General features: G+C 37.0%; 1 protein-coding gene and 1 long non-coding RNA gene across 2 annotated transcripts in view; one reads left to right on the forward strand and one right to left on the reverse strand.

The window, feature by feature from the left end:
• Positions 1–4,950: 4,950 nt before the first annotated feature.
• Positions 4,951–26,273, forward strand: part of LOC105221823 (coiled-coil domain-containing protein lobo) — a 481,480-nt gene continuing 460,157 nt past the window's right edge. Inside the window, exons 1-2 of the mRNA XM_049449928.1 lie at positions 4,951–5,515; positions 5,576–5,704. Of these exons, the coding sequence (XP_049305885.1) occupies positions 5,084–5,515; positions 5,576–5,704 (561 nt within the window). The 5' untranslated portion in view covers positions 4,951–5,083. The remainder of the gene's footprint in view (positions 5,516–5,575; positions 5,705–26,273) is intronic.
• Positions 21,997–26,273, reverse strand: part of LOC125776828 (uncharacterized) — a 226,253-nt gene continuing 221,976 nt past the window's right edge. Inside the window, exon 2 of the long non-coding RNA XR_007422004.1 lies at positions 21,997–22,147. This is a non-coding gene — a long non-coding RNA (uncharacterized LOC125776828). The remainder of the gene's footprint in view (positions 22,148–26,273) is intronic.

A 26,273-nucleotide genomic window follows, 5' to 3' on the forward strand; every position in this document is an offset into this window, starting at 1 on the left:
CTCTCGTGTTCGGACTTACAGATCGTAAAATGCTTAGTAGGCAATACAAATTTGCAAACGCGCTTAATTTCAATACCCGCCGGTTTGGTAGGATGTATAAAGTTATGTGACCTCAAGTGTCTGAATCTTGACCTCCCAAATGCGGGACAGTCAAGAAGGAAGTGCTGGCTTGTTTCTTCCGCATCTTTTTTCATACAACTTCTGCAGACGATGTCCGGTAAGATTCCCAACCTTACAGAATGTATGCCAATAGGGCAGTGGCCTGTTAAGAGCCCCACTACTAATGAGAGGGTAGCCTTAGTGAGGACCAGCCTGTGATCTATCTTGAGCCAAAAAGCTTTTGCGACGATGCTGTCCAGCGTTGGCCAAGCAACCCCGAGACCCAACTATCTAGTAGTAGAATACAAAAATGTGCAGGAGAACCGACCCCTTCCCATTCTACCGATAATAATTCAAGGGTGCCTTTCTTGCTTGCTCATCAGCTTTGCAATTACCTGAGATTCCACTGTGGCCCGGCACCTATACCAATCTTATCACAAATCCTCTCGCTGCTAGAGATAGCGACGCTTGACACTCTTCTGCTGCTACCTTGATAGCTGCAACCTCAGCCTGGAAGACACTGCAATAGTCGGGAAGTCTGAAACTGGAGTTGATAGAGAGCTCCCAACGGTAAACCCCTCCACCAACCTTCGCCCCAAGCCTTGACCCATCCGTAAAGAAGCTTACAGCCCCTCTCATCCAACGGTTTCTTCCTACCCATATCTCTCTCGTCGGTATATGGTCAGAGAAGGAGCGAGCCGTCGGAGTTTGATATGGCGACTCCATGATCCAGGTGATCCGGAATGCAGTCAAAGTTTGTGAGGATATCCGAGTGTTCAGATACACGTTCCTGTAAGAATGCAGATTCCCTGAGTTTAAAAGCCACCTTCGCGGCTATACACCTTCCGGCGATGTCCACGGGCGTTATGTTCAAAATTGTATTAAGTGCCATGGTTGCGGTGGACCTTAATGCACCACACTCTAGAGTTTCTTTTCAAAGGCGAATACCTCCCACTTACGGCAACGGTGCCACCGGGATCTTACACTGGTCGGCATATACATTTTGTCATAGCATTCATTTAACCTTTAGACTCTTGAACTAAGTACCGGTGTATTATTAGAACCGAAAATGATGATGAAAGAGAAGTGCAAATTAATAACTGTAAATATGCGAAATATTTCGTCAATTGTCTTTTGTTTTTTCGTTCTGCTAATAAGAATGCCGGCAAGCAACGATTTTTGCAGCGGCATATATATTTTGTCATTGCGTGATTTAGTTGTTTCTAGGCAAGCTGAAAGTGTGGTTCAAGAATATTAGTACAAGTTTTCATTAACATTGCATAAAGTTTATCTTTTAATATTTAAAATGGTTAAAACATCTGAGCTGAGCACCAAAATAAGATCAGAAATTGTGATCAAATACAACTTGGGTTTTTCCGTAATAAACATCGCTAGGGAATATAATTTGTCTCGTCAGACCATTTACTATCAAATCAATAAATATAAAAAATGTAACGATGTCATCAATGTTTGCCGTAAAGGCAGAAATCGAAAGACAGGAGCTGAAGCCGACCATCTTATCGTCCGTGCTTTTAAGAAGGACCCTCTAAAAACACCAAAGGCTGTGTCCTTGGAATGGAATGAGACTGCATCCACTTCCATAAGTGAGAGAACAATACGCAGGTGTTTGATTGAAGCAGATATGAAAACATATATTGCAAAGCCAATACAAAAGGTATCACCCCAAAAAAATAGGCTAAATCGATATTTAGAAACCTTAAACAATTATGCACTTCCTTCCGGTGACAGATTAATAGGAAAAGAATTTATTCTCCAACAGGACAATGCTCCATGCCATAAGGCGAGATTAATTACTTGGTTTTTAAGAGATGTTGGGGTGGAAACCCTCGATTGGCCACCACAAAGTCCTGACTTAAACATTATTGAAAATGTGTGGTCGCTAATAAAGCGAAATAGAAGCACTGATCTGACCAGGACAAAACCAGAAACCATCACTGAGGTCACAATGAATTGGAAAGAGATTCCTTTTGATTCCTTTGAAATACCTCCAAACCTTGGTCGATTCCGTCCCGAATCGCCTCCAAAAGGTCATAGACACCAAAGGAGGTTATATTTTTTATTAATTTCCAGTTTAAAATAGATTTATAAAACAAAATAGTGAATTAAGATAAAAAAAAAAGTTTTTGTCAAAATACTTATGCCACCCATAAAAGTACTTTGTTTTTAGTTTTAATTAAATAAAAAATCTAAATCAATGTTAAACATGAAAAATTGTTATATTTATAATTTAATATATTGTAACTAAATGAACTATGTACAATCCATAAATACTTTTCTCTTTAAAATAAATAAAATTTCAAACCGAAACTGAGGCATCGCCATGTCAAAATATATATGCCGACCAGTGTATATCTTCTACCAAATAAAACCATTTCTGTAATACAGATGGCGAGTCCGCTTCCGACCGCTCATTTTGTTACAACGCTGAAATATTCCAGCGTCCCCAGGAAAGATAGTCGCCTTTTATATGATCCCAAGGTTATCTCAGTGACGAGGTCAAGGCGAGGGTCGACGTATACCCTTATGAGGCAATAGGTTCAGAGCCGACCATCGTAAATAAGGAGTCGTCTCAACTTACACCTACCACGCCAACTTAACGACGACGGGGGGAAACTCACTCTGAGACGGTTGCGACATTAGCCCGTCAGCCATTTCTGATGAGTGTCACTTCATCATAACAAGTTCGAAGCCATAAGTTGTCCAGGAGTTGTAAGGCCGTGAAGGTTGCAGGCCATTTAGCTTGGAGGCGACCTGCAGTACATCCCTCAACTTCCTTTACAATGTATGTATGCAAAATCTCTGCAGTAATGTGACACATCAAGGTTGTATGTCTCTATGATACAACTGACTTCGGATTTACTGCCAAATAGAACCGAAAATCAAAGTTTTTCTGAATCAACGTGGAATTATTAAAAAACCAGAAAGTTTCACTTAACATTGAATCCGCAATTACCTTTCATTGTGGAAACTTCATCGCCAACGCCTATTCTAGCGCCTGTCGATTTGCGCTACTCCTCAGCTTTGTTATACTTTTTATTTTCCCGTTTTTAGTTTTTAAGGCAACGAACATTAAATAAACAGCTGATGCGATATTACCGAGTAACGAAAAAATTATCAAGCTTGCCAAATTGATAATTCGTTACCAGGTAGAACGATAATTTGTTAATTTTACAAAAACAAAATGCATGTAAAAAATTACCGAATAACGACTATCGAATTAAAAGGGCTGATCTGAATACCCCGAATATTTTATTTTTGTGAATAAATAAAAGAAAATGCCGAATGCTTGCTGTTTATGCAACGAAACTCATGGAAGAAACTTACCGATGTTGTGTGCTCCAACTGACAAATTGCAACGAGAGAAAAAGTACAGGTATGTGGCGTGTAACTCAGTTTGCTATCGAGAATACCATCTTCTTAATTTTGTATGTAAAATTTTCGCTGTAATATTCATGAATCTACACTTGATCAAGCGGTAGTTATTTTATATCTTGCTTGGAGTCCCATTTCATTTAAGCGTTTGTTGCAAATTGAGTTTCTTACAGGGAATAGTTTTTAGATACGAGCGCATCGCTACACTAAATAAAAACTTTTAAAGTATTCAAAAGATGTTTTCAGTAGTTCTGATTAAAATAAAAAAATAACTTGCTGCTGGTAAAGTAATTGATTAGACAGTATGCCAAGGAAAATGCATTTATCTACTGAGAAGCACACTAGCACTTAGTGAATCGGGAGCCTTAGTTCGCAAAATAGCGCTATAAGTAAATCTCAATAAAAATACAATCAAAAACTTTTTAAAAAACCCCTACGTATACAGAAAAATTAAAAGACCTGGCCTTAAACCTAAGATTGACGAAAAGTATAAAAGAGAGATAAGACGTTTGCTGTGAATAAAAACATTAGCCCTAACCAAATACGAAGTGAACTTTCTCTTGAAGTTACAAAAAGAAAAAATTAGCAAATTTTGATTGAAGGTCTAAATTTAAAATATCAAAAGCGACTAGTCAAGCCAAAATTTACCCAAAGACAAAAAACGGCTCAATTCGTATTTGCAGACAGTTCTAAATTCTAGGATGATGAATGACGATCCATAATTTTTCCAATGATAAAAATATAATTTGGATGGAACCATCGTGTTTTCAAAAGTATTGGAGAAATATTCTTGAACAGCGACAAATGCGTCACTAGAATTTCTCATGATATGACTGCAGAAAATTACTTAGTTTTATAAAATTTTGCAGAAGAATTTCACTGTGAGTGCTAGACTTTTCAACAGGATAATGCTCTAATCCAAAGGGGCTAAGCGGCTTCGCTTCGAAAAATATTTCTTGTGGAGAATCTCAGGAGCATTCTTAGTAAACAAAATTTACAAAGATCGACGCCAATTAGGCGTCCAATTAAATGTTGTTTCCTTAGAACTGAATTTAATTTTATTTTTGTCCCATATGCTTATATATATGTATGTATCCATTTCATTCGACGTTTCTAAAAGTGTTAAAATTTCTACAATAAAATACTGAATTAAATTCTTACACATTTTCTTCACTTATTTGAATGTTAAAAACATTTGACACTATAATTTTATGATAAAATAAAACCCATTTTTTCAGTACCCAAATAGCTATTTCGGTCAGTGTATGTGGTCTACATTTTACGGTGAAGGTAGTAAAATTATCTCCCTTAAAAAGGATTCTTCATTTGAATTACTTCCCATTCTTAAAGAAACATGAAAGAATCCCTCAAATTCTTATAAGTAACGAACTTGTTGGCAACTTAGAAACAAATACTATACATAAATATTTAATACTTTTATTGTCAAACAAGCATAAGTCAAATACTTACTTTACTTTGTCAAAAGTATTATAACGCATGTCAAAAATACAAACTTAATAAGCCAACGTCTACTTTAAAGTAACTTTTATTTGTTGCTAACGTATTTTGTTTATATTTTGTACACATCACCATGCCTCCAAAAACAAAGACACAGGGAGCAAAAAAGAAAGACGGCATTGTTCGCATTGACCCAAAAAAGCATGAGGAAAAGTTGAAGGAAATCGAGGAGAGGCTCACAGCAGATGTTCTAGCCGCTCCAGAAGAAGCCTTAGATGAAGTTTTACTTAATGAAGAGGAAATGTACGAAGAAGAAAATGCAGTAGAGGAACAATATTCTGAGATTGAATCACCCCTTGCTGTAGGTCACATAGACCTAACGTTCACCGAGACTGCCAATGAGTTTGCAAATTCTCCGCAATGCTATCCACCAAGTTATTATACCTTGTCACCAAAGGAACGTATATTACTATTATATGCAGAGAATTTCCGCAAGCAATTCGTAACACTTTATCCAGATAGAAGACCATTAGTATTAGCCTTGCCAAATGAATGCAATATTCAGGTAATATTTTGGTAGTTTTCAACGAGTAAATGAACACTTATATAAAAACACGAATTACAGAAATTTGTTTGCACCACAATACGACCAACGTCATTTATATACATTCCTCTGATTGGTAGTGAAATAGAATGCGCGAAATTTGTAGCTGACTTTATTATATACGAACCCCCAGAGGACATAATGAAATTTGTAAGTAAAAATACTAAATAGCTCGTATTGAAAAGGATCCGCATACTTTAAAAATTGGAAGAGCACTTAAAAGTTTAAATTATGAGTGTATACGAATTAAGGTAAGATTAATTAGTTCAATTCATCCTTTAGGGCAAATATTTTCCATACCAAATAACTCGTCGTAATATTTAATATACATATATTTAGCTATTTGAATTGCGCTCTTAAACAAAGTACTGTGAAAAATATTATAGAACTGCATATGTTTTGTGCTCGGATCATGTTTCACAGATGCATAGTTTTATATTTATAATAATGATTGCTGCCATTAGTTCTGTTACAAGTTTAGGCTGTCATAAAACTGCAACCATAAAAGAAAGTTTTCTTGAGAAAAATTTTCTGTGAGGTATTAATGTTCTCCAACACTTATCGCAAACTGCAGTCCAATAAATTTCACCTGGACTACAGGGCCAATCATGAAGCCACTGCTGGATGGTTTTTGTCTTCGAAACATATAGGGGTTTCACACAGTCTCATAAACTTATAAGTTGTAACGATCCGAAAACATAGCATTGAGAATTGTAAATGTGCAAACTCACTTTTGTATGTAATCCAACAACAATTTTATAAACAAGTGTAAAAATGTACATATAATTTTATGATTTTACGATGCTTTATGACGGGTTGTGAGTACCCCAATATTTTTATGTTTGGGATTTCTGTGAATGCGTTCGCGAACAGTTTCTGTGACCATCTTTTTCTGTCATCAATAATTTCTTTCCGTCTATCTTTCTGACATCAAGACATTTGGGGCAAAACGCTCAATAGTGCGCTATAGAAACATTTTTGAAAAATTAATTTCATTTGCGCTTTTTACCACACTGTGTAAAGCATTCACCACAATACTAAGTTAATCAGCCCTATTACGCAATCCATCGTAGCAAAGCTACGAATACGAATGTCCGCTACGAATACGAACAATTTGCTATCATTGAATTCATGTGAATTCGAAACTTTTGTTGCCAGACTTAATTTTGAATTTTGATATTTCGAAATCAGCTGTGTAGAAGAAAAAATAAAAATTAGGATTAACAAAAGTGGAAACGTTTATATTCAAATTGATTTTACGAACAAAAAATATGTATTCGCTAAGGTTTTCATTTATGTTTCTTGAGGAAGAACGTGAGAGAAGTCGACGTGATATAAAAATTCACCAAAAATCACTGAGGGACAGGAGTAACCCTTTCGATGTGGACGAAACAATGTACAGTTCATAAATCCATAAAAATTCATTGTTAAATTTTATTAAAATTATTTTTCTAAAACAGGTTTATTAAAAACTATCGCTTAAATAAGGCGGCCTTTACGTATGTCCTCGATGTTCTAGAGAGGAATGCAAGTTCTTCAAGATCGTCGTCTATACTTTACTTCATCGATTGTCTTCAGTTTTACGGTTTTTAGCTGAAGGAGGCTATCAGCATGGAGTGGGTAAAGACTTCGATATTCCAATGGCTCAGTCAACATTTTGTTGCATCTTAAAAGAAGTATTGGGATTGCTTCAGTCTCATTTGTGCCCTCAGTGGATAAACCTCGATTTAAGTGATGTTGAAAAAAGGGAAGCGAAAAAGGATTTTTTTCAGAAATACGGATTTTCAGTCGCGATTTTATGTGTAGACGGGACACATATTAAAATCGTTGCCCCAACTAAAGATAAGTTTCTCTATTATAACCGCAAAGGATACTTTAGTATCAATGCCATGATTGTAAGTTTAGTGACAAATTCGCATTTCAAACATCTTAATCAATTTTTTGCAGATATGTGACAATAAAATGAAAATACGTTATGTGAATGCTCAGTTTCCTGGCAGTAATCACGACTCCCACATATCGAAATTTATTTCTCCGTTAGCACAAACCTGTCGTACGAAAATTCCGCTAAACTTAAAAATTTTCCGTTCCGAGTGAATTCAGTGAATGCAACTCTACGAATTTCGAACTTACTTTCGGAACTGTTCGAATTGCATGATAGCAGTTTCGTAACTTTCCCGAAAAAATAATCTACGATGGACTGCGTGATAGGGCTGAATAAGTGTAAGCAAATACTGAACTTATTAGTGCATACATACAAGGTCCGTTCCAAAGTAAAGAAGATTTTAAACAAAAACAAGTAAGGAAGAGCTAAGTTCGGGTGTCACCGAACATTTTATACTCTCGCATGATAAAGTGATAATCGAGATTTCATTATCCGTCATTTACATATTTTTTTATTTTGCTGTAAAATTAATTAGAATTAAATTCTGAGAGATTTACCGATATTTTCGGTGAAAAATTATGTTAGGTTAGGTTAGGCACTGAGTTCTTTGTGTTCGATATCAGTGACCTTGAAAAGTTATAGTCCGTTCACGACAATTTTTCCACAAGGGATACTTCAGCTCAAATACCGTACTTGTGTAAAGTTTTATTCCGCTATCATCATTGGTTCCTAACGTATACACTATACAGAGAAGGCATCAGATGGAATTCAAAATAGCGTTATATTGGAAGAAGGCGTGGTTGTGAACCGATTTCACCCATATTTCGTATCATCAGAGTGTTAAGGAAATATTATATACCGAGTTCCATTGAAATCGGTAGAGTAGTTCCTGAGATATGGTTTTTGGTCCATAAGTGGGCGACGCCACGCCCATTTTCAATTTTTGAAAAAAGCCTCGTTGCAGCTTCATTCTGCCATTTTTTCTGTAAAATTTAGTGTTTCTGACTTTTTTGTTAGTCGGTTATCGCACTTTTAGCCATTTTCAATATAACCTTTGAATGGGAGGTGGGCGTGGTTATTATCCGAATTCTTCCATTTTAGAACTGTATATGGAAATGCCTGAAGGAAACGACTCTATAGAGTTTGGTTGAAATAGCTATAGTAGTTTCCGAGATACGTACAAAAAACTTAGTAGGGGCGGGGCCACGCCCACTTTTCCAAAAAAATTACATCCAAATATGCCCCTCCCTAATGTGATCCTTTGTGCCAAATTTCACTTTAATATCTTTATTTGTGGCTTAGTTATGACACTTTATAGGTTTTCGCATTCCGCCATTTTGTAGGCTTGGCAGTGGGCCGATTATGCCCATCTTCGAACTTAACCTTCTTATGGAGCCAAGAAATACGTGTACCAAGTTTCATTATGATATCTCAATTTTTACTCAAGTTACAGCTTGCACGGACGGACGGACGGACAGACATCCGGATTTCAACTCTACTCGTCACCCTGATCACTTTGGTATATATAAGCCTATATCTGACTCTTTTAGTTTTAGGACTTACAAACCACCGTTATGTGAACAAAACTATAATACTCTCCTTAGCAACTTTGTTGCGAGAGTATAAAAACAGAACAAATGGTTTTTTTTGGCAAAATCAATTTATTTTTTCAAAATAGTCTCCTTATGCTTCAATACAGCTTTTTCTACGGTCCCAAAGCATGTCGAGCGAGTGTTTTAGCTCGTTGGCCGGTATGGCCGCCAGTATGCCGATGCTAGCCTTTTGAATGGCCTCTCTGCATAACGCTTTCTTTCATGGGTAAATGGATTTTTCCGAAAAAGAAGAAGTCGCACGGTGCCATACCAGGTGAATACGAGGAATGGTTAATGGTTAAAATTTGATTTTTGGTGAAATAATCTGTTACAAGCATCGATCGATACTGAGCAATTTTTGGTTGTCAGTCAATTTGTGCGGAACAAACCGTGCACACACCTTTCGTAAGCCAAAATGTTCGCAATAAATCGATATTTTGGAGATGTTCAATTCCATTTCCATTAATTTCGATGTTGATTTCGACTGATTGTTGATGAGTTCACGCACAGTTTCGATGGATTTTCGGTGATCACGGATTTTGATTGGATTTGATTGATTTCATATGTTGATCGCAATTTATGTATGTCCTCACGACCACTTTGAAAACATTGAAACTCTCATGGAATCATCGCCATAAACTTGTTTCATCAATTGAAACGTTTCGGTAAAAGTTTTACCAATTTTAAAACAAAACTTATTGTTGGCTCTTTGTCCGAAGCTAATTTTTTCACCGACACACACATACTGGCACTTAAAACGCAATAACTTCACTTCCGATCTATGAAATGTTATAAAATTCTCAGTGGACAATCGATAAAGATAGCAGGTTTTAACGCATCAGTCGACATATAGATGGCGCCACCAGGGAGAACTTTATTCAAAAAATCCTGTTTACTTTGGAAGCACCTTGTATGTATGTATATGTTTTGTCCGAAAAGAAATTGGACTGATTTTCTTCCACCGCGACTGTACTTCGGAGCGTGCATGCACCGACTGGATTCAGTAGAGGGCGTTCATAGCTAAAAAACAAGCGGATGGTCAGTTCTCTCCGAGCACCTGAAAAGTCAAGACAAATATTTTCGCGAGACGTTCGTTTCTTGTGAACAGCTACCTACCCAAGGCCGACATCCCAACGCAGCTGCCCTACAGCCCAGATGTGGCCCCCGGACTATTTGTTTCCTTTACTGAAAAGGCCGATGAAAGGTGAGCATTTTGGGACGACAGAAGAGATCCAATCAGCATGCTTCTCGGCTCTCAAGCCTATTACGGAGAATGCCTTCCGTGTCGCCTTCAATGCTTGGAAATTCCGCTGGCAGCGTTGCATCGACGCAGAAGGAGCCTATTTTTAATGTTTTTAAAGAATTGTAACGACTGGTTCAATAATTTTTTTTAAATTGACTTAGTCCTGTTACTTCCCGGACAAACCTTGTATAATATCAGGTTTACTTAAAAACATATTTTCAATATTTTAAATACTATATACATTAGGGGTGTCCTCATTTGTAAGGGGAAATTTCAAAATGTTTATATTACAGTTTCCCGGCCAGAATTTGATGCCTTTATGTATTTAAAGTAAACAGTTAAAATTTGGGGTCAATACGATAACATTTAGTGGGCCCGAAAGCCACCTGAAAAATTTAATAGGTCAGTATGGGCAAATATTGTACATTTTTATTTTTTTTCATACATATTACATATTTAAATTTATATTTCACATTAAATCAATTTTTTGTTTGATTTGTATTTCTTGCGATACGATTCAACAATTTGGAGTACCAACTGCTTTTCCTCTTCATCATTCGTTAAAATTTTGTTGTAGTCTTGCAAAAATTTTATTCCTCTTTCAGCGGGATCATTAACAACTTGTAAGTTGCGGCAAAAAGTCCAATTATTTTCGAAATCTGAATTATTTTCCTATTGGGATGGATCCACGCCCAAAAAGGCTGAAGATAACCCAAAATTATTGAAAAAAAAAAATTGTCTTTTCTGAAACAAAATCGCTAAGTTCGTAAGTTCGAAAATCTGTCAATTTTGAGTGGCTTCGGCTATTTTTTAAATGAACAACTGGTTCCTTGCTTTTTAATTGTTTTATCATTTTACGTTTTTCTGCGAGGGTAACTGATAAGTCAAAAAATGATAACGCTACTGTTTCTTCGGCGATGTACCATAAGTGGTTAGACATTTTTTATACTCTCGCAACAAAGTTGCTAAGGAGAGTATTATAGTTTTGTTCACATAACGGTTGTTTGTAAGTCCTAAAACTAAAAGAGTCAGATATAGGCTTATATATACCAAAGTGATCAGGGTGACGAAGAGTTGAAATCCGGATGTCTGTCTGTCCGTCCGTCCGTGCAAGCTGTAACTTGAGTAAAAATTGAGATATCATAATGAAACTTGGTACACGTATTTCTTGGCTCCATAAGAAGGTTAAGTTCGAAGATGGGCAAAATCGGCCCACTGCCAAGCCTACAAAATGGCGGAATGCGAAAACCTATAAAGTGTCATAACTAAGCCACAAATAAAGATATTAAAGTGAAATTTGGCACAAAGGATCACATTAGGGAGGGGCATATTTGGATATAATTTTTTTGGAAAAGTGGGCGTGGCCCCGCCCCTACTAAGTTTTTTGTACATATCTCGGAAACTACTATAGCTATTTCAACCAAACTCTAGAGAGTCGTTTCCTTCAGGCATTTCCATATACAGTTCAAAATGGAAGAATTCGGATAATAATACAAAGGTTATATTGAAAAATGGCCAGGAACACTAAATTTTGCGGAAGAAATGGCAGAACGAAGCTGCAACGAGGCTTTTTTCAAAAACTGAAAATGGGTGTGGCGTCGCCCACTTATGGACCAAAAACCATATCTCAGGAACTACTCTACCGATTTCAATGAAACTCGGTATATAATATTTCCTTAACACTCTGATGATACGAAATATGGGTGAAATCGGTTCACAATCACGCCTTCTTCCAATATAACGCTATTTTGAATTCCATCTGATGCCTTCTCTGTATAATATATACGTTAGGAACCAATGATGATAGCGGAATAAAACTTTACACAAGTACGGTATTTGAGCTGAAGTATCCCTTGTGGAAAAATTGTCGTGAACGGACTATAACTTTTCAAGGTCACTGATATCGAACACAAAGAACTCAGTGCCTAACCTAACCTAACATAATTTTTCACCGAAAATATCGGTAAATCTCTCAGAATTTAATTCTAATTAATTTTACAGCAAAATAAAAAAAATATGTAAATGACGGATAATGAAATCTCGATTATCACTTTATCATGCGAGAGTACAAAATTTTCGGTGACACCCGAACTTAGCCCTTCCTTACTTGTTTAATAATAGCTTCTGAAATTGTTGAATCTGTATCTGTATAATTTAGAGCGTCTTTAATAAAAAAAAGATCTTGATTAGGTGCTGAATTCGCATTTGTTCTTCCGAACCAACTTTTGATTATAACAATGAAAATACAAATATCGCGGATGCCACTCAATTCCCTGGTTGTAAGTTTAAACTGATTACGTAATAAATATATTTTGAGACAATAGATTGCTTTTGCCATCCACCGTGCGTTGCTGGTTGCACCTGGAGCACATAAATTAAAGCAATCTGCACCAAGGGAAGTTAAAGCAATTTGTAGCATTTCTTTGTAGTCATCGCGGCTATGCGATTTTTTTAATTGGTCCTGCAAGAAGCTTACAAGAGCGTCCTGTTCCACTTGGCTTATTTTTGATGCCACAAATTTATCATCAACACTAGTTTTAAACAAGGTTGCCTTAAGGTTTGGCCAGGCCTTCACAAATCATTCAAACAAGAGTATTCCTGGAGCCGAGTTTGACATCATCTTTGATTCAAAAAAGTTGTGCAAAATAATTTCGTACATATGATGACGGCATGGTAGGTGCATGAGATTGCGTTGCAGTTTTTTTTTTCCAAAAGGACTGCGGCTCCATTTTTAACCCCAGTATTGACATCAGTTGTATCATAAGATATGCCTTTAACAAGTTCAACAATGTTCCAATCGACTAATCTCTGATAAACAGTTTCAGCAATATTTGCACCAGTCGACGACTGTATCTTTGGTGCTCCAAGAAATTTCGATGCTCCATCGTAGCTAATTAAAACAGCAATTCTTTCCACTTTACTACGATTTTTTATATCTGTCATGAACTTCCCATCAAAATGAACAACTAGTGCTCCATTTGCATTGGCCTTGTTAAGTGTTTGAATAAATTAACATAAATAAATGTGCATTGTCCTATAGGGAACTCACTTTTCTTTAAATTCAGTAGAAATATCTTTGAATTCTGCAGACCGATTTTGTTGACGGTACGGCCATACCATCTGACACTTTGGCATTGTCTAATGCTGCTAACAATCGTGGTGTTATGATACTTTTAGTGCCTCGTCCCTTTTTACACTCAGTTTGCAAACACTTTTTTTCCAACGGAATTACTACATTTTCATTTCCAGCTTCCACAAGTACTATATCATTTTCATTGCTTTCCTCGATTATATTAGAACATTCAGAATTTTGTTCTTCATACCGCCTTTTTCGTAATGCTGCTTTCTCCTTTCTTTCTTGTACACGCACCTCACGATCGTACAAAACCTTATCAACACCCATCATGCAACCTGGCCGTCCTTTTTGACGTTGCATTTCAAGAAATTTCTTATCTTCTACTAACTTCATTTTTTCAAGCGCATTAGCGGTGGCCATGTCAAATAAATCATCCAAGCTTCCAACAAACATATCAACGACTTCTTCCTGTGAATTGGATCTCTTTTCTGGAACTGTTTTCAGGATTTTTTCCAACTTTCGTACAGTTTCAATAACTTCTCAACACATTTATCTTCTTTTCTTATCGGTATTCGTGCTTGTTGCCAAAATATTTGTGCTGCTTTGATAGCAAGTTTTGCGCTTTCCTTTGCTGAAAGATCTACAAATATCATATTGTAAAACAAAACTTCTAAAACCTGCCGATTAGATGGAAGTTTTGCACCTGCAATTTGATGCATTGTGTATCCAATCAAACTAACTTTTCTTAAATTGGCAAATAACATTCATGTTGCTAAACTAGACATATTAGTTTATTTTATATACTTCACTTTTTACACTTTAAACACAACCGCCCACCGAAATTCAAACAATTTTAAAGTATTTATTAAACCAAATAATTATTCTTCAAAATAATTGTTATTTCTTGCTTGTGAACGCTTACAATTATATTTACTTATTAAAATCACAATATGCACAAGAACCTCTTGCATGCTTTTGGAAATATTTCACAGCAGAAATGTTCCGTTATGAGCAGTTACTATTTTATTTTCTGAACGACTTATTGTCGCCACACAGTTCACTTTTTCTCAGGAAATTTGTTTGCCTACAAACAGCGCACTCAAAATATAGAAACAAATTTCGGTAAATTTGCAAAATATCAAGCTTGTGTTGCATGCCTTTTTTTTAAATACGCAAAATTATCACAATTATTTTAAATGTTATTACCGAATAAGAATACAAAAGTGGAATAATTATTTTTGTATACGTATACATATGTTTTGTTAAATATACTATAAAAACTGCGTCTAATATAAGGCGAATGCATGAACATTGATATGTGCCCATACTGACCTATTGAATTTTTCATCTGGCTTCCGGGTCCACTAACAAACTTTTACCGTTCTATCTAAATACATAAAGAAACCGATTTCTGGCCGGGAATTTATAGAAAACTGATGTTTGAAAATAAGGACACCCCTAATATACATACATACAACTCATACACTGTGTTTAAATGAGTTAATCATCCACCCCCTCTACCCGGTAAAACTGACGCATCCTAAAACAACAGCGCAATTCACCTCAGCTGATGACACTACAACAAAACACACCACACCTGTACCCCTACCCACTAAACAAAAAGGATGGACAACATGATGGGAGACACAATTCGTTCTACATAAGCCGCCCATGCATAATGGTTTCATACTTTCGCTTACACCCTAGGGTGGGTCGATTCCGGACTTTTTTCGATTCAGGATTTCTAATAGTGCGGAAAAGTTCAACTCCGGCCTTGAAATTTCGGAAATTCGCCTAAAATCGTGAAATTGTCTAACTAGCGCATGAAATACGCATCTCATGGCAAAATGTATAAAACAAAAGTTATTTGTCACGTCATTTGCTACCGAAATGGTGATCATGGCCGTAGAACGAACCGTTCCCGAGATACGAGCGAAAAGGCGGCGCGCCACAGCGCAAGGTGAAAATTGGCTTGCGGCCACACTTCTTGACGTTGATTTCGCCGAGTGCTATCACTCACATTCATTCACCTACGCCAAAGGACACGTTCGGATAGATCTCCACATTAATATTTTTTCATCGAGTTCCTTCACTCTTGTCGTTAATTTCGCCGAGTGCTGTCACTTATATTCTCTCAACAGAACACAGAACTCAAAATGTCTGTATCTAAATTTAAATTTTGACAGAAATGTCCTGTGTTTGGCATATATCCGTACAATCTCTCTGAGTCCCAGTTACCTACTTACCAGGATGTTCTTTTGTGTTATCAGTTTGAAAGATTTCGTATAAGGCGACTCCGAGGCGACAACTATGAACCTAGGAGTAAAGAGAAATAGTTGCAAAAAAGGTTGAAAATACTTTCAAAAAGTCATCTATTCCGATAGTTTCACACACCAGAGTTGTACAAATGCTCACCACATACCATAAGAAATTTCTGACTCTTAAACAAATGCTTTTAAGGAACCCAATAGGTTTGAGCTCTAAAAGAGACGACTTTGTCTCTTCTGGCGGAAAATTATTTGACATCGCTGCTTGTAAATGCATTTATTTTTGTCTTGTCTACACTTGTCCAAAGGAAAGGAAAGTTCCTATCAATGAACAACTATATCTCTTGGACCAGAGAACCAGAAGAATTGGTCGCAATGGAAGCGTTGATCTACCTGAAACAAAAAAGATAACAAAGAAAAATGAACGTAAAGAAAAGCTTTCAAAACGTCATTCAACAACAACACTTACCAGAAAAGTATCAGCTAGAACACGTGACCATTCAGATCAGCCAGACACTCATACAGACGATAACAATGTAGGTGCGTCGCACATGGATTCTTGCAAAAACGATGCTGATGATGAATTTTCTCTTCCATCCTCTAAAACCAAACAAAACACACTAGTATTACAACACACTGCTTTAGCTGCCCAAAGATTTGGAGTAAGTGATAGAGCAGCGGCCTTGATTGTTTCATCGGCTTTTCTGGATGCCAAAAAAGCAGGTTTGATAACAGAGGATCAGGCTAGCTTTGTCACTGACAAATGCAAGATTAGTCGGGCAAAAAAAGTGTTGGAGTTAAGCTCCAAAACACCGAAAGTATTTACTTTGTATATGGGCTGTATTTTGACGGCCGCAAAGGCAATACACTTACACAAGTCAGCGAAGGTGAAAAGTACTACCACGTTGCCTGTTGTCAAATTTGAAAGTTTTACATCCTGCCAATTACCTTCTGAGGTTATTAATCCGACCCAAATTAGCACGTACCAAGCTTTTCTTTATAAAGTATCAGAAGCTGTTATTTCCGGTCAATGTTCCTCAGATTTAGCGTCGATGCATCCAGGTAACATGTGCAAATCTCGCTGGCTCACCTGTGCAAATAGAATTCCGAGATTATACATTTCTACTGACAAACCAACAAAGGAAATAAAGATTTTGGTCAAGTACATAACAGTTCAACAGTTCAATCAAAGATGGCTCGCGCCATGCTGCAATTCAAAGGTTGAGATACTTACCTGCTAAACTGCGCAAGGTTGTCGATTCATACATTCAACAGAATGTTTTCTTTGCTCTTCCAGAAAACATTCCCCTTAGTATGATTACTGACGAACGGATAGAAATCAGAAAGTTGGCCTTTAACCGTCTTCTAGCAGCGAGAGAAGCAGAGTCTGATGTAATAAAGTGCCAAAGCTGAATTTCAAAGCTAATAATTATTACGATATGATTAACAGGAAGACCTTGACTGTTCCACCAGTTCTTTGTTCAGTTTCTAACGAAGAACTCATAAAATGGCTGTCGGGAGACAGTGAAGAGGTATGGAAATTTAGTGAATTCCCATCTCACACCGTGGCAGTCGAGAGAACCGTCAAACTGGTGACAGAGGCATCTTCTAAAATTATTGGCCCCCAATCTCGTGATCGTTTTATACGCTCTACACTGAAATCTATGCAACAAGTGCCAGAGTTTAGTACAAAATCTGATTTTATCAATAAATTTGACACAGATTCACACTAAAACAAGCCTGACATATGGTTGGTTGGTTGGGTTGGGCTTGGGAGGAACCCGAAGAGCAGCCACATCCACGCGGTGGGTTCTGGGTGACCAATACAGGTTAGCTGAGAGCTGCAACCATTTTCACCTTGCGCTGTGGCGCGCCGTCTTTTCGCTTGTATCTCGGGAACGGTTTGTCCTACGGCCATGATCACATATACCATCTCGGTAGCAAATGACGTGACAAATAACTTTTGTTTTACACATTTTGCCATGAGATGCGTATTTCAGGAGCGATTTTCACGATTTTAGCCGAATTTCCGAAATTTCAAGGCCGGAGTTGGGGTTGAAGATGCAATCCGATCTCAAAACAAAAAGTGGCATTGGAATCAGGAAGTACTAAGGCAACTTTTCCGCACTATTAGAAATCCCGAATCGAAAAAAAGTCCGGAATCGACCCACCCTATTACACACTACGCCGCGTCGACACCTACACTTATATACTCCGTTCTGCAATTCGACCACTATCCTGCGGAAAATAGATCGCCAGTGCCGGCAAGTCGTATTAAGATTCTCGTCGCCCCGCTCGTCGACATATCTTTTTATTAAAATTTATAATATTAAAAATTATAATTTCCTTCATCAAATTGTCGACATACAAACAAAATTTATTTTATCCTACATGAATTTCGTACCCTTTTATTCATGGTCCTTCGAGCCTCACAGAAAGGCACTAGTGGAAAAACATAAACCACAATAAACATATAAACGTATTAATATATACTTGTGCGGTGAACAAAAAACAAAAAGTGTGCAGCGAAAAACAGAAAAAAAATACATACTTACATATATACACATAATAAACAAAAATAATAATCAGCAGAAGGTGCAGTTCAGTACATTTCAAATATATAAGTACATACAGTCGTACATACATAAAGAGCCGTGGATAAAACCAAAACACAAAGTGCAGTGACTCAAAAACAAAACAACAAAAAAAAAAAAAACAATTAAAATATACTTCCCTGCCAGCCATGAGCGGGTAAAAAACCAGTGAAACAGTAGGTAATGTGACAAACACCAAAACAAATTGCAAAGAAAATCGCGATTATGTTTATTGGGTCAAAGCATATACAAATTGCAACACAGGAATACATACACATGTTTGTATAACAAAAAAAAAAAAACCAAACGAGTGCTGTGAAAAAAAACAGAAATAAAACAAAGCAAAAACCAAATAAAACACAAATCGGGCGCGAAAAACTAAAACACCTTAAGACAAAACAAACATTCGGGCGCGAATAATACACAGAACCACAAAAACCACAAGGAATGTCCGTAGGCAGCAGTAAGCAACAGGAGTGGAGAAAGAAAATTAGAGCAAAACGGCCATCCACAGAAAGAAAAACATACATACATACATACATATATGCATATTTTCTTACTTCTCTATGCAAAATTTTAATATACATACATACTGCACATATGTACATATGTTGATATCAACAACATTAACAAAGTGCATAATAAAAAATTTGTCTTACAAACCGACAAACATACGAGGTGTGTTCAAAAAGTATCGCGAATTTTGTGTTTTTTCAAAAATTATTTATTTATTCATGAATATCTATTTTGTCCCCTTCAAAGTAATCCACATGAGATATTATACACTTGTGCCAACGGTTTTTCCAATCTTCGAAGCACTTCAAAAAATCATTTTTTTTTATCTTCTTCAGCTCCTCCTTCGATGCCGTCTTTATCTCATCAAGAGAAGCGTAACGTCGTCCTTTCATGGGCCTCTTCAGTATAGTCTCGTACATAAAGTGCATATGAGAGCACTTCGCTTTCGCGCTCTCTGCGCATTTTATTTTTGTTGATCTTGTACCACTAACTACAACACGAAACTACCAATTTCCTATTGGCACTGCATAAAAAACGAATGAAAAAGGGAAATCCCATATACTAAAATCTCACAAAAGTTCACATACGCTTTACTGATATTTGATTTACCGTTATGCAATTGATTTTGTTGTTTGTTTATGAATTTTTTTGGGTTTGCGTGGTCAGTTCTTTTGTAATTGCGGCTGTGAAAACATTATCTTTAGTTTATATATATGTAACGGGTGATTTTTTTGAGGTTAGGATTTTCATGCATTAGTATTTGACAGATCACGTGGGATTTCAGACATGGTGTCAAAGAGAAAGATGCTCAGTATGCTTTGACATTTCATCATGAATAGACTTACTAACGAGCAACGCTTGCAAATCATTGAATTTTATTACCAAAATCAGTGTTCGGTTCGAAATGTGTTTCGCGCTTTTTTATCGACAAATTTTGTTCAGCGATGAGGCTCATTTCTGGTTGAATGGCTACGTAAATAAGCAAAATTGCCGCATTTGGGGTGAAGAGCAACCAGAAGCCGTTCAAGAACTGCCCATGCATCCCGAAAAATGCACTGTTTGGTGTGGTTTGTACGCTGGTGGAATCATTGGACCGTATTTTTTCAAAGATGCTGTTGGACGCAACGTTACGGTGAATGGCGATCGCTATCGTTCGATGCTAACAAACTTTTTGTTGCCAAAAATGGAAGAACTGAACTTGGTTGACATGTGGTTTCAACAAGATGGCGCTACATGCCACACAGCTCGCGATTCTATGGCCATTTTGAGGGAAAACTTCGGACAACAATTCATCTCAAGAAATGGACCCGTAAGTTGGCCACCAAGATCATGCGATTTAACGCCTTTAGACTATTTTTTGTGGGGCTACGTCAAGTCTAAAGTCTACAGAAATAAGCCAGCAACTATTCCAGCTTTGGAAGACAACATTTCCGAAGAAATTCGGGCTATTCCGGCCGAAATGCTCGAAAAAGTTGCCCAAAATTGGACTTTCCGAATGGACCACCTAAGACGCAGCCGCGGTCAACATTTAAATGAAATTATCTTCAAAAAGTAAATGTCATGAACCAATCTAACGTTTCAAATAAAGAACCGATGAGATTTTGCAAATTTTATGCGTTTTTTTTTAAAAAAAAGTTATCAAGCTCTTAAAAAATCACCCTTTACATAGTTGCAAAATGTTAAAAAGAAAAGAAACATCGTCAGATCTCCGAAAAGTCGTAATAAAACTCAAAAGCGAAGGAAAATCCCTTGGGGAAATTGGAAAAATTACAAATTTATCGAAAGCAACAGTTCAGGTGATAGGTAATAATTTCAACGAGACAGGTATCTATGAAAATAAGCCTCGCCCTGGTAGCCCACCTAAACTGGATTTGAGGATGCAAAGGCAAATTATTCGTACAATCAACGAAGGAAAATGCCGTTAATATCGCGAAAGGCATCGGAAATAATTATGGAGCTGATGTGCATCCTGAAATCGTTCGAAGATGTTTAAAAAAGCATGATTTAGATTGCAGAGTAGCGAGAAGAAAACTATTGTTAAGAGATGCAAATATTGCTAACCGGCTCAGCTACGCAAAAAAATACGAAAACATCCACCAAACTGATCTAACCTTTTGGGAACGTGTCATTTTCACCGATGAGTGTAAATTTAATGTTTTCTCCAACGATGGTCACACCAAAGACTGGCGTAAAAAAATACTTTGCTGCAACGAAAAAATATTGTTCCCACCGTTAAGCATGGTGGAGGATCTGTGATGGTGTCTGGTTGTATGGCGGCTAGTGGTATCGGACACATAAGATTTATCGATGGAATAATGGATAACCATATGTATATTGATATTCTTAAGGACACCTACATCCCAAGTCTCGAGAAACTTGATTTTCCAGGTGAGCCTATCATGCTTCAAGACAATGATCCGAAGCACACTTCTGTATTGGTGAAGGAATGGTTGTTGTACAACGTGAAATCAAAGATGGAACATCCGCTACAGTCTCCTGACTTAAATGTTATTGAGCATTTGTGGGATCATTTGAAGAAACAGATGAAGAAAAGTCGTGCAACATCAAAATCGGATCTGAAGGCTATTATAGTTGATGAATCGAATAAAATATCGCCGGAAACTACTCGAACTTTAGCCTTATCTATGCCGTCTCGTCTATTCGAAGTTGTTAAAGCCAAAGGAGGCCATACAAAATATTAATAATTTATTTTTAAAGTTTTTTCCTAACACCGTATGTACACTTATGTAACAATTTCTTTTAATGAATTTTGAATTTTCGCTTTTGTTTATCGTTTTACTTTCAATGAATTGTTAAGTTTGTTATAATAAATTAAATAAAAGTGCATAAAAAATTTAAACTTTGAATTATTTTGTTAGAAAATCGAAAAATTGCCATCGTATGTTCACTTTTGTGGTTAAGTAATCATACGGCATAAAATCTGCCTGTAATTTAATACGCTACACCGGGTACTACGAGGGCTGCTATATATATTTCTGGCCTAATAATGAAAATAGGCATATTTATCAACGAAAATGTTTTTTTTTTCGTTGGATTTGGCTCGTCTTGGAAGACCCACACAGTCGATTGTTGTTTTGTTTCGGGCTCATACGCATAGATCCATGATTCGTCACCTGTGACGATCTTATAAACGTCTTTTGAAGCACCGCGATCGTATTTTTTCAGCATTTCTTTACACCAATCCACACTAGCCTTTATTTTGAGCGATTGTCAAATTGTGCGGGATCCAACGAGAACAAACCATTTCTACGGCCAGGTGTTCATGCAATATCGAATGTATGCTGGTGGGAGAAATGCATAGGCATGCCTCTATCTGAAGGTATGTTACATGACGGTCTTGCATTATCAGTTCACGTACGGCATCGATGTTTTCTGGCACAACGGATGTTTTTGGACGACCTTCACGGAATGCGTCTTTGAGCGAGCGTCGGCCACGATTGAATTCGTTGTAAAGGGTGATTTTTTAAGAGCTTGATAACTTTTTTTAAAAAAAAAAAACGCATAAAATTTGCAAAATCTCATCGGTTCTTTATTTGAAACGTTAGATTGGTTCATGACATTTACTTTTTGAAGATAATTTCATTTAAATGTTGACCGCGGCTGCGTCTTAGGTGGTCCATTCGGAAAGTCCAATTTTGGGCAACTTTTTCGAGCATTTCGGCCGGAATAGCCCGAATTTCTTCGGAAATGTTGTCTTCCAAAGCTGGAATAGTTGCTGGCTTATTTCTGTAGACTTTAGACTTGACGTAGCCCCACAAAAAATAGTCTAAAGGCGTTAAATCGCATGATCTTGGTGGCCAACTTACGGGTCCATTTCTTGAGATGAATTGTTGTCCGAAGTTTTCCCTCAAAATGGCCATAGAATCGCGAGCTGTGTGGCATGTAGCGCCATCTTGTTGAAACCACATGTCAACCAAGTTCAGTTCTTCCATTTTTGGCAACAAAAAGTTTGTTAGCATCGAACGATAGCGATCGCCATTCACCGTAACGTTGCGTCCAACAGCATCTTTGAAAAAATACGGTCCAATGATTCCACCAGCGTACAAACCACACCAAACAGTGCATTTTTCGGGATGCATGGGCAGTTCTTGAACGGCTTCTGGTTGCTCTTCACCCCAAATGCGGCAATTTTGCTTATTTACGTAGCCATTCAACCAGAAATGAGCCTCATCGCTGAACAAAATTTGTCGATAAAAACATTTCGAACCGAACACTGATTTTGGTAATAAAATTCAATGATTTGCAAGCGTTGCTCGTTAGTAAGTCTATTCATGATGAAATGTCAAAGCATACTGAGCATCTTTCTCTTTGACACCATGTCTGAAATCCCACGTGATCTGTCAAATACTAATGCATGAAAATCCTAACCTCAAAAAAATCACCCGTTACCAGTTTTTCACAGTGCTATAGGTTGGTGCTTCATAGCCATACAAAGATTTTAGTTCATCGATGTTCTCTTGTCGTGATAATCCACGTCGAAAGTTGTGAAAAATGATCGCACGAAAATGTTCACGAGTTAATTTAATTTTTTGGCCGAGATGAATTTTTTTTTAATTTTTCAAAAGAAAGGGTAATTATCGTAACATTCCTTAAATAATACGGTAAAATAACACTGTTGATTTTGGTAATAGGAAATAATTATTTTAACTAAAATAAATAAAAATCTTTCGAACAAAATAAAGAAAACAAATTGATAATGGTACATAAAAACTGTATGTAACTATATATTTAAGCAAAGTCCACATTGGTAAATATTCACCCTTGTTCCTTGTCAAACCAAAACAAGAAGGACTGCACAAAACGTTACAGCAAATACCTTGCACACATGCGTTTGCACAAAACATAAGCACGTATATGCCCAAGTAGTAGGGTGTACCTAAATACAAATCATTTCGACATAAAATATTTTAATTAATAACGAGCACGGCTTTCAATAGCAATTAACAATTCAAATATATTTTTGAACTAAGATATAAATAAATAATATAATTTTGCAAAAATGGTTAACAACAACAATAATACAAATAGACCTGCAGGAGCTACACGTCCAAAACAGGTTACTAAATTTTAATCAGAAAATGACAGTTTAACAAGATACTGCACTAGATTTGCCTCTGCACCGATTCAAGAAAACTCTGAATCGGTACTAGAAATCAAAATTATAAATCTCAACAATTTCTGGACACAAGTTCAGGCGGCTCATGACGCCATAGTAGAATCTGGCGATTCAGATCATCGGCTTACAATATTTACGAAAACTGTTAGACCAATATGAAGAAACAAAAGCTATGATCTCCGATCAACTAAAGCTCATTAAAACAATTGCATCTGCTGCCCACAGTAGAGTAGAAGTGCCAGTGACAGTCAAATGGCAAGTTCAGGCATCCACCTCGAGGTGCCCGCATGTGACACAGAAACATTCTATGGAGGTTATGAAGAATGGCCGTCCTTCCGGGACATGTTCACGGCCGGGTACACAAACCATCCTCAATTATCACAAGCGCAAAAATTGTATTACAGATGCAAAACTAAAGGTCAAGCAGGCGTCATAGTAAAACAGTTTGCTCTTAATGACGATAACTTCAATTTGGCTTGGGAAGCTCTAAAAGCGAGATATGAAAATGAAAGAACGACACTAATGAATTTGCCAAGAATAAGAAAGGAACAAGTGTAGAATTCATCAAACTAGAATCGACTGTTTCAAATTGCTTGTCGATTCTATCGACGCAAAATGTTCCCACAGACAGCTGGGATCCTATTCTGGTAAATATACTCGTATGTACCGCCGCATTACCAGAAAAATCGTTACTTCTATGGTAGCAATCGGTCTCATCGTGAAAAAAGTGCCCAACGTGGCAACAAATGAAAGATTTTCTCACCACCCAATATGAAATTGCGGAAAGGGTAGAAGAAAAAATAATCAAAACTAAGAACATTAAACCAAAATGGAAGCTTAAATAGACCCCAAGTCAGTAACAAAAACAATTTAAACAGAAACTTTCACAAAACGCAATCGTTCACATCTGAACAACGACAACATACGTCATGCGAACTATGTAAAAAAGGGCATAAACTTAAATCTTGCGAGAGGTTTAAAAACTGAAAAGTTAACGAACGCTATAATTTTGTCAGGTGAAAAAGACTTTGCATAAATTGTCTCTCTCAAGCGCAAAAAAGATACTTGGCAACCCTGGACCGAAGTGGAGAAAAATAAAGGGTGTAAGAAATAAATTCAATAACTTTAAATATTTACAATAATTAAAATAAACAACTTGTTTTTATACAAAAGTGCTTTTCACGGAGATCGACTGGAAGCAGAGAACGTATGTTTATAAATATACGTTCTCTGGTATAAGCTTTATTGTTATCCAGTACAAGAACCAAATTGTATTTGCGTTCTTTAACTTAAGCTTTTTTAGGTGAACTAGACTAGCCTAAAAGTTTACACCAAAATTGGTGAACGTTTCATCTGGTAGTTTCCATATATATTTATTTATTTTTGCTAACTATTGGCTAACTAACTCACCATTACGTACGAATAATACCTTATACAATAAACAAATAATATTGTTACAAAAGTAGTATTAAGTTGTATTTGTATTACTATATGCATCCCTGATTATGAACAATAGCTGTAGGTATATGGAATAGCATTTGTCTTGTTGTAGACATCTGGCGCCACGGCTGTCTGCTTGTCGAAACAATAGACATCTGGCGCCGCACTGTCTGCTTGTCTAGTTAAACAATTGCTGAGTCTGGCGCCGCGACTGTCTGCTTGCGTCTGGCGCCGTATAGCATTATGTTCTGGTAATTTCCAGACGCAATATTCTAGAAGGACACGTCGGCATCAGCGAGAAGTGCGTGGCTATATAAGCCATGGCAGCGCCAACGTAATCAATCAGTGCTAAGAGTAAACTGCTATAGTGTAGACGAGTTGTGAAATAAAGAGTTGTTGAATTAAATTAAACAGTGTTGATTTTATTTGTCAATCCAGAGATACGAACCTAACAAAGTAAACTAGCAAGCAGTAAATTCGTAACAATTGGTGTCAGAAGTGGGATTGTCAAATAATCCAAATTCAAGATGGTTAAATTCGGAGAATTGAGAATTCAGCAATTGAAAAAGGAACTGGAGGAGCGTAAATTGCCGATAAGCGGGCAAAAGGCGGATCTGCAGGCACGATTACGTAAAGCAATGGAAGCGGATGGAATTAATGTGGACGAGTTCGAGTTTGATGGGCCAGAAACTTCTACAAAGGTAGAAGAAAAAGTAGAAGAACAACGAACATCATCAAGTGGAGACATGAACATGCTGCTAGTGGCTATACAGAAAATAGCTGAAAATACAGAAAATGCAGTGCAAACAGAAAACGTCTGGCACAGCAAATAGCTGAAAATGCAGAAAAAGCAGTGCAAACAGAAAATCGTCTGGCACAGCAAATAGCCGAAAATATATCACAAATAACAGAAAATGCAGTGCAAACAGAAAATCGTCTGGCACAGCAAATAGCCGAGAATGTAGTGCA

This window comes from Bactrocera dorsalis, chromosome 2, assembly GCF_023373825.1.
Source record: "Bactrocera dorsalis isolate Fly_Bdor chromosome 2, ASM2337382v1, whole genome shotgun sequence".
In the NCBI taxonomy this organism is placed as follows: Eukaryota; Metazoa; Arthropoda; class Insecta; order Diptera; family Tephritidae; genus Bactrocera; species Bactrocera dorsalis.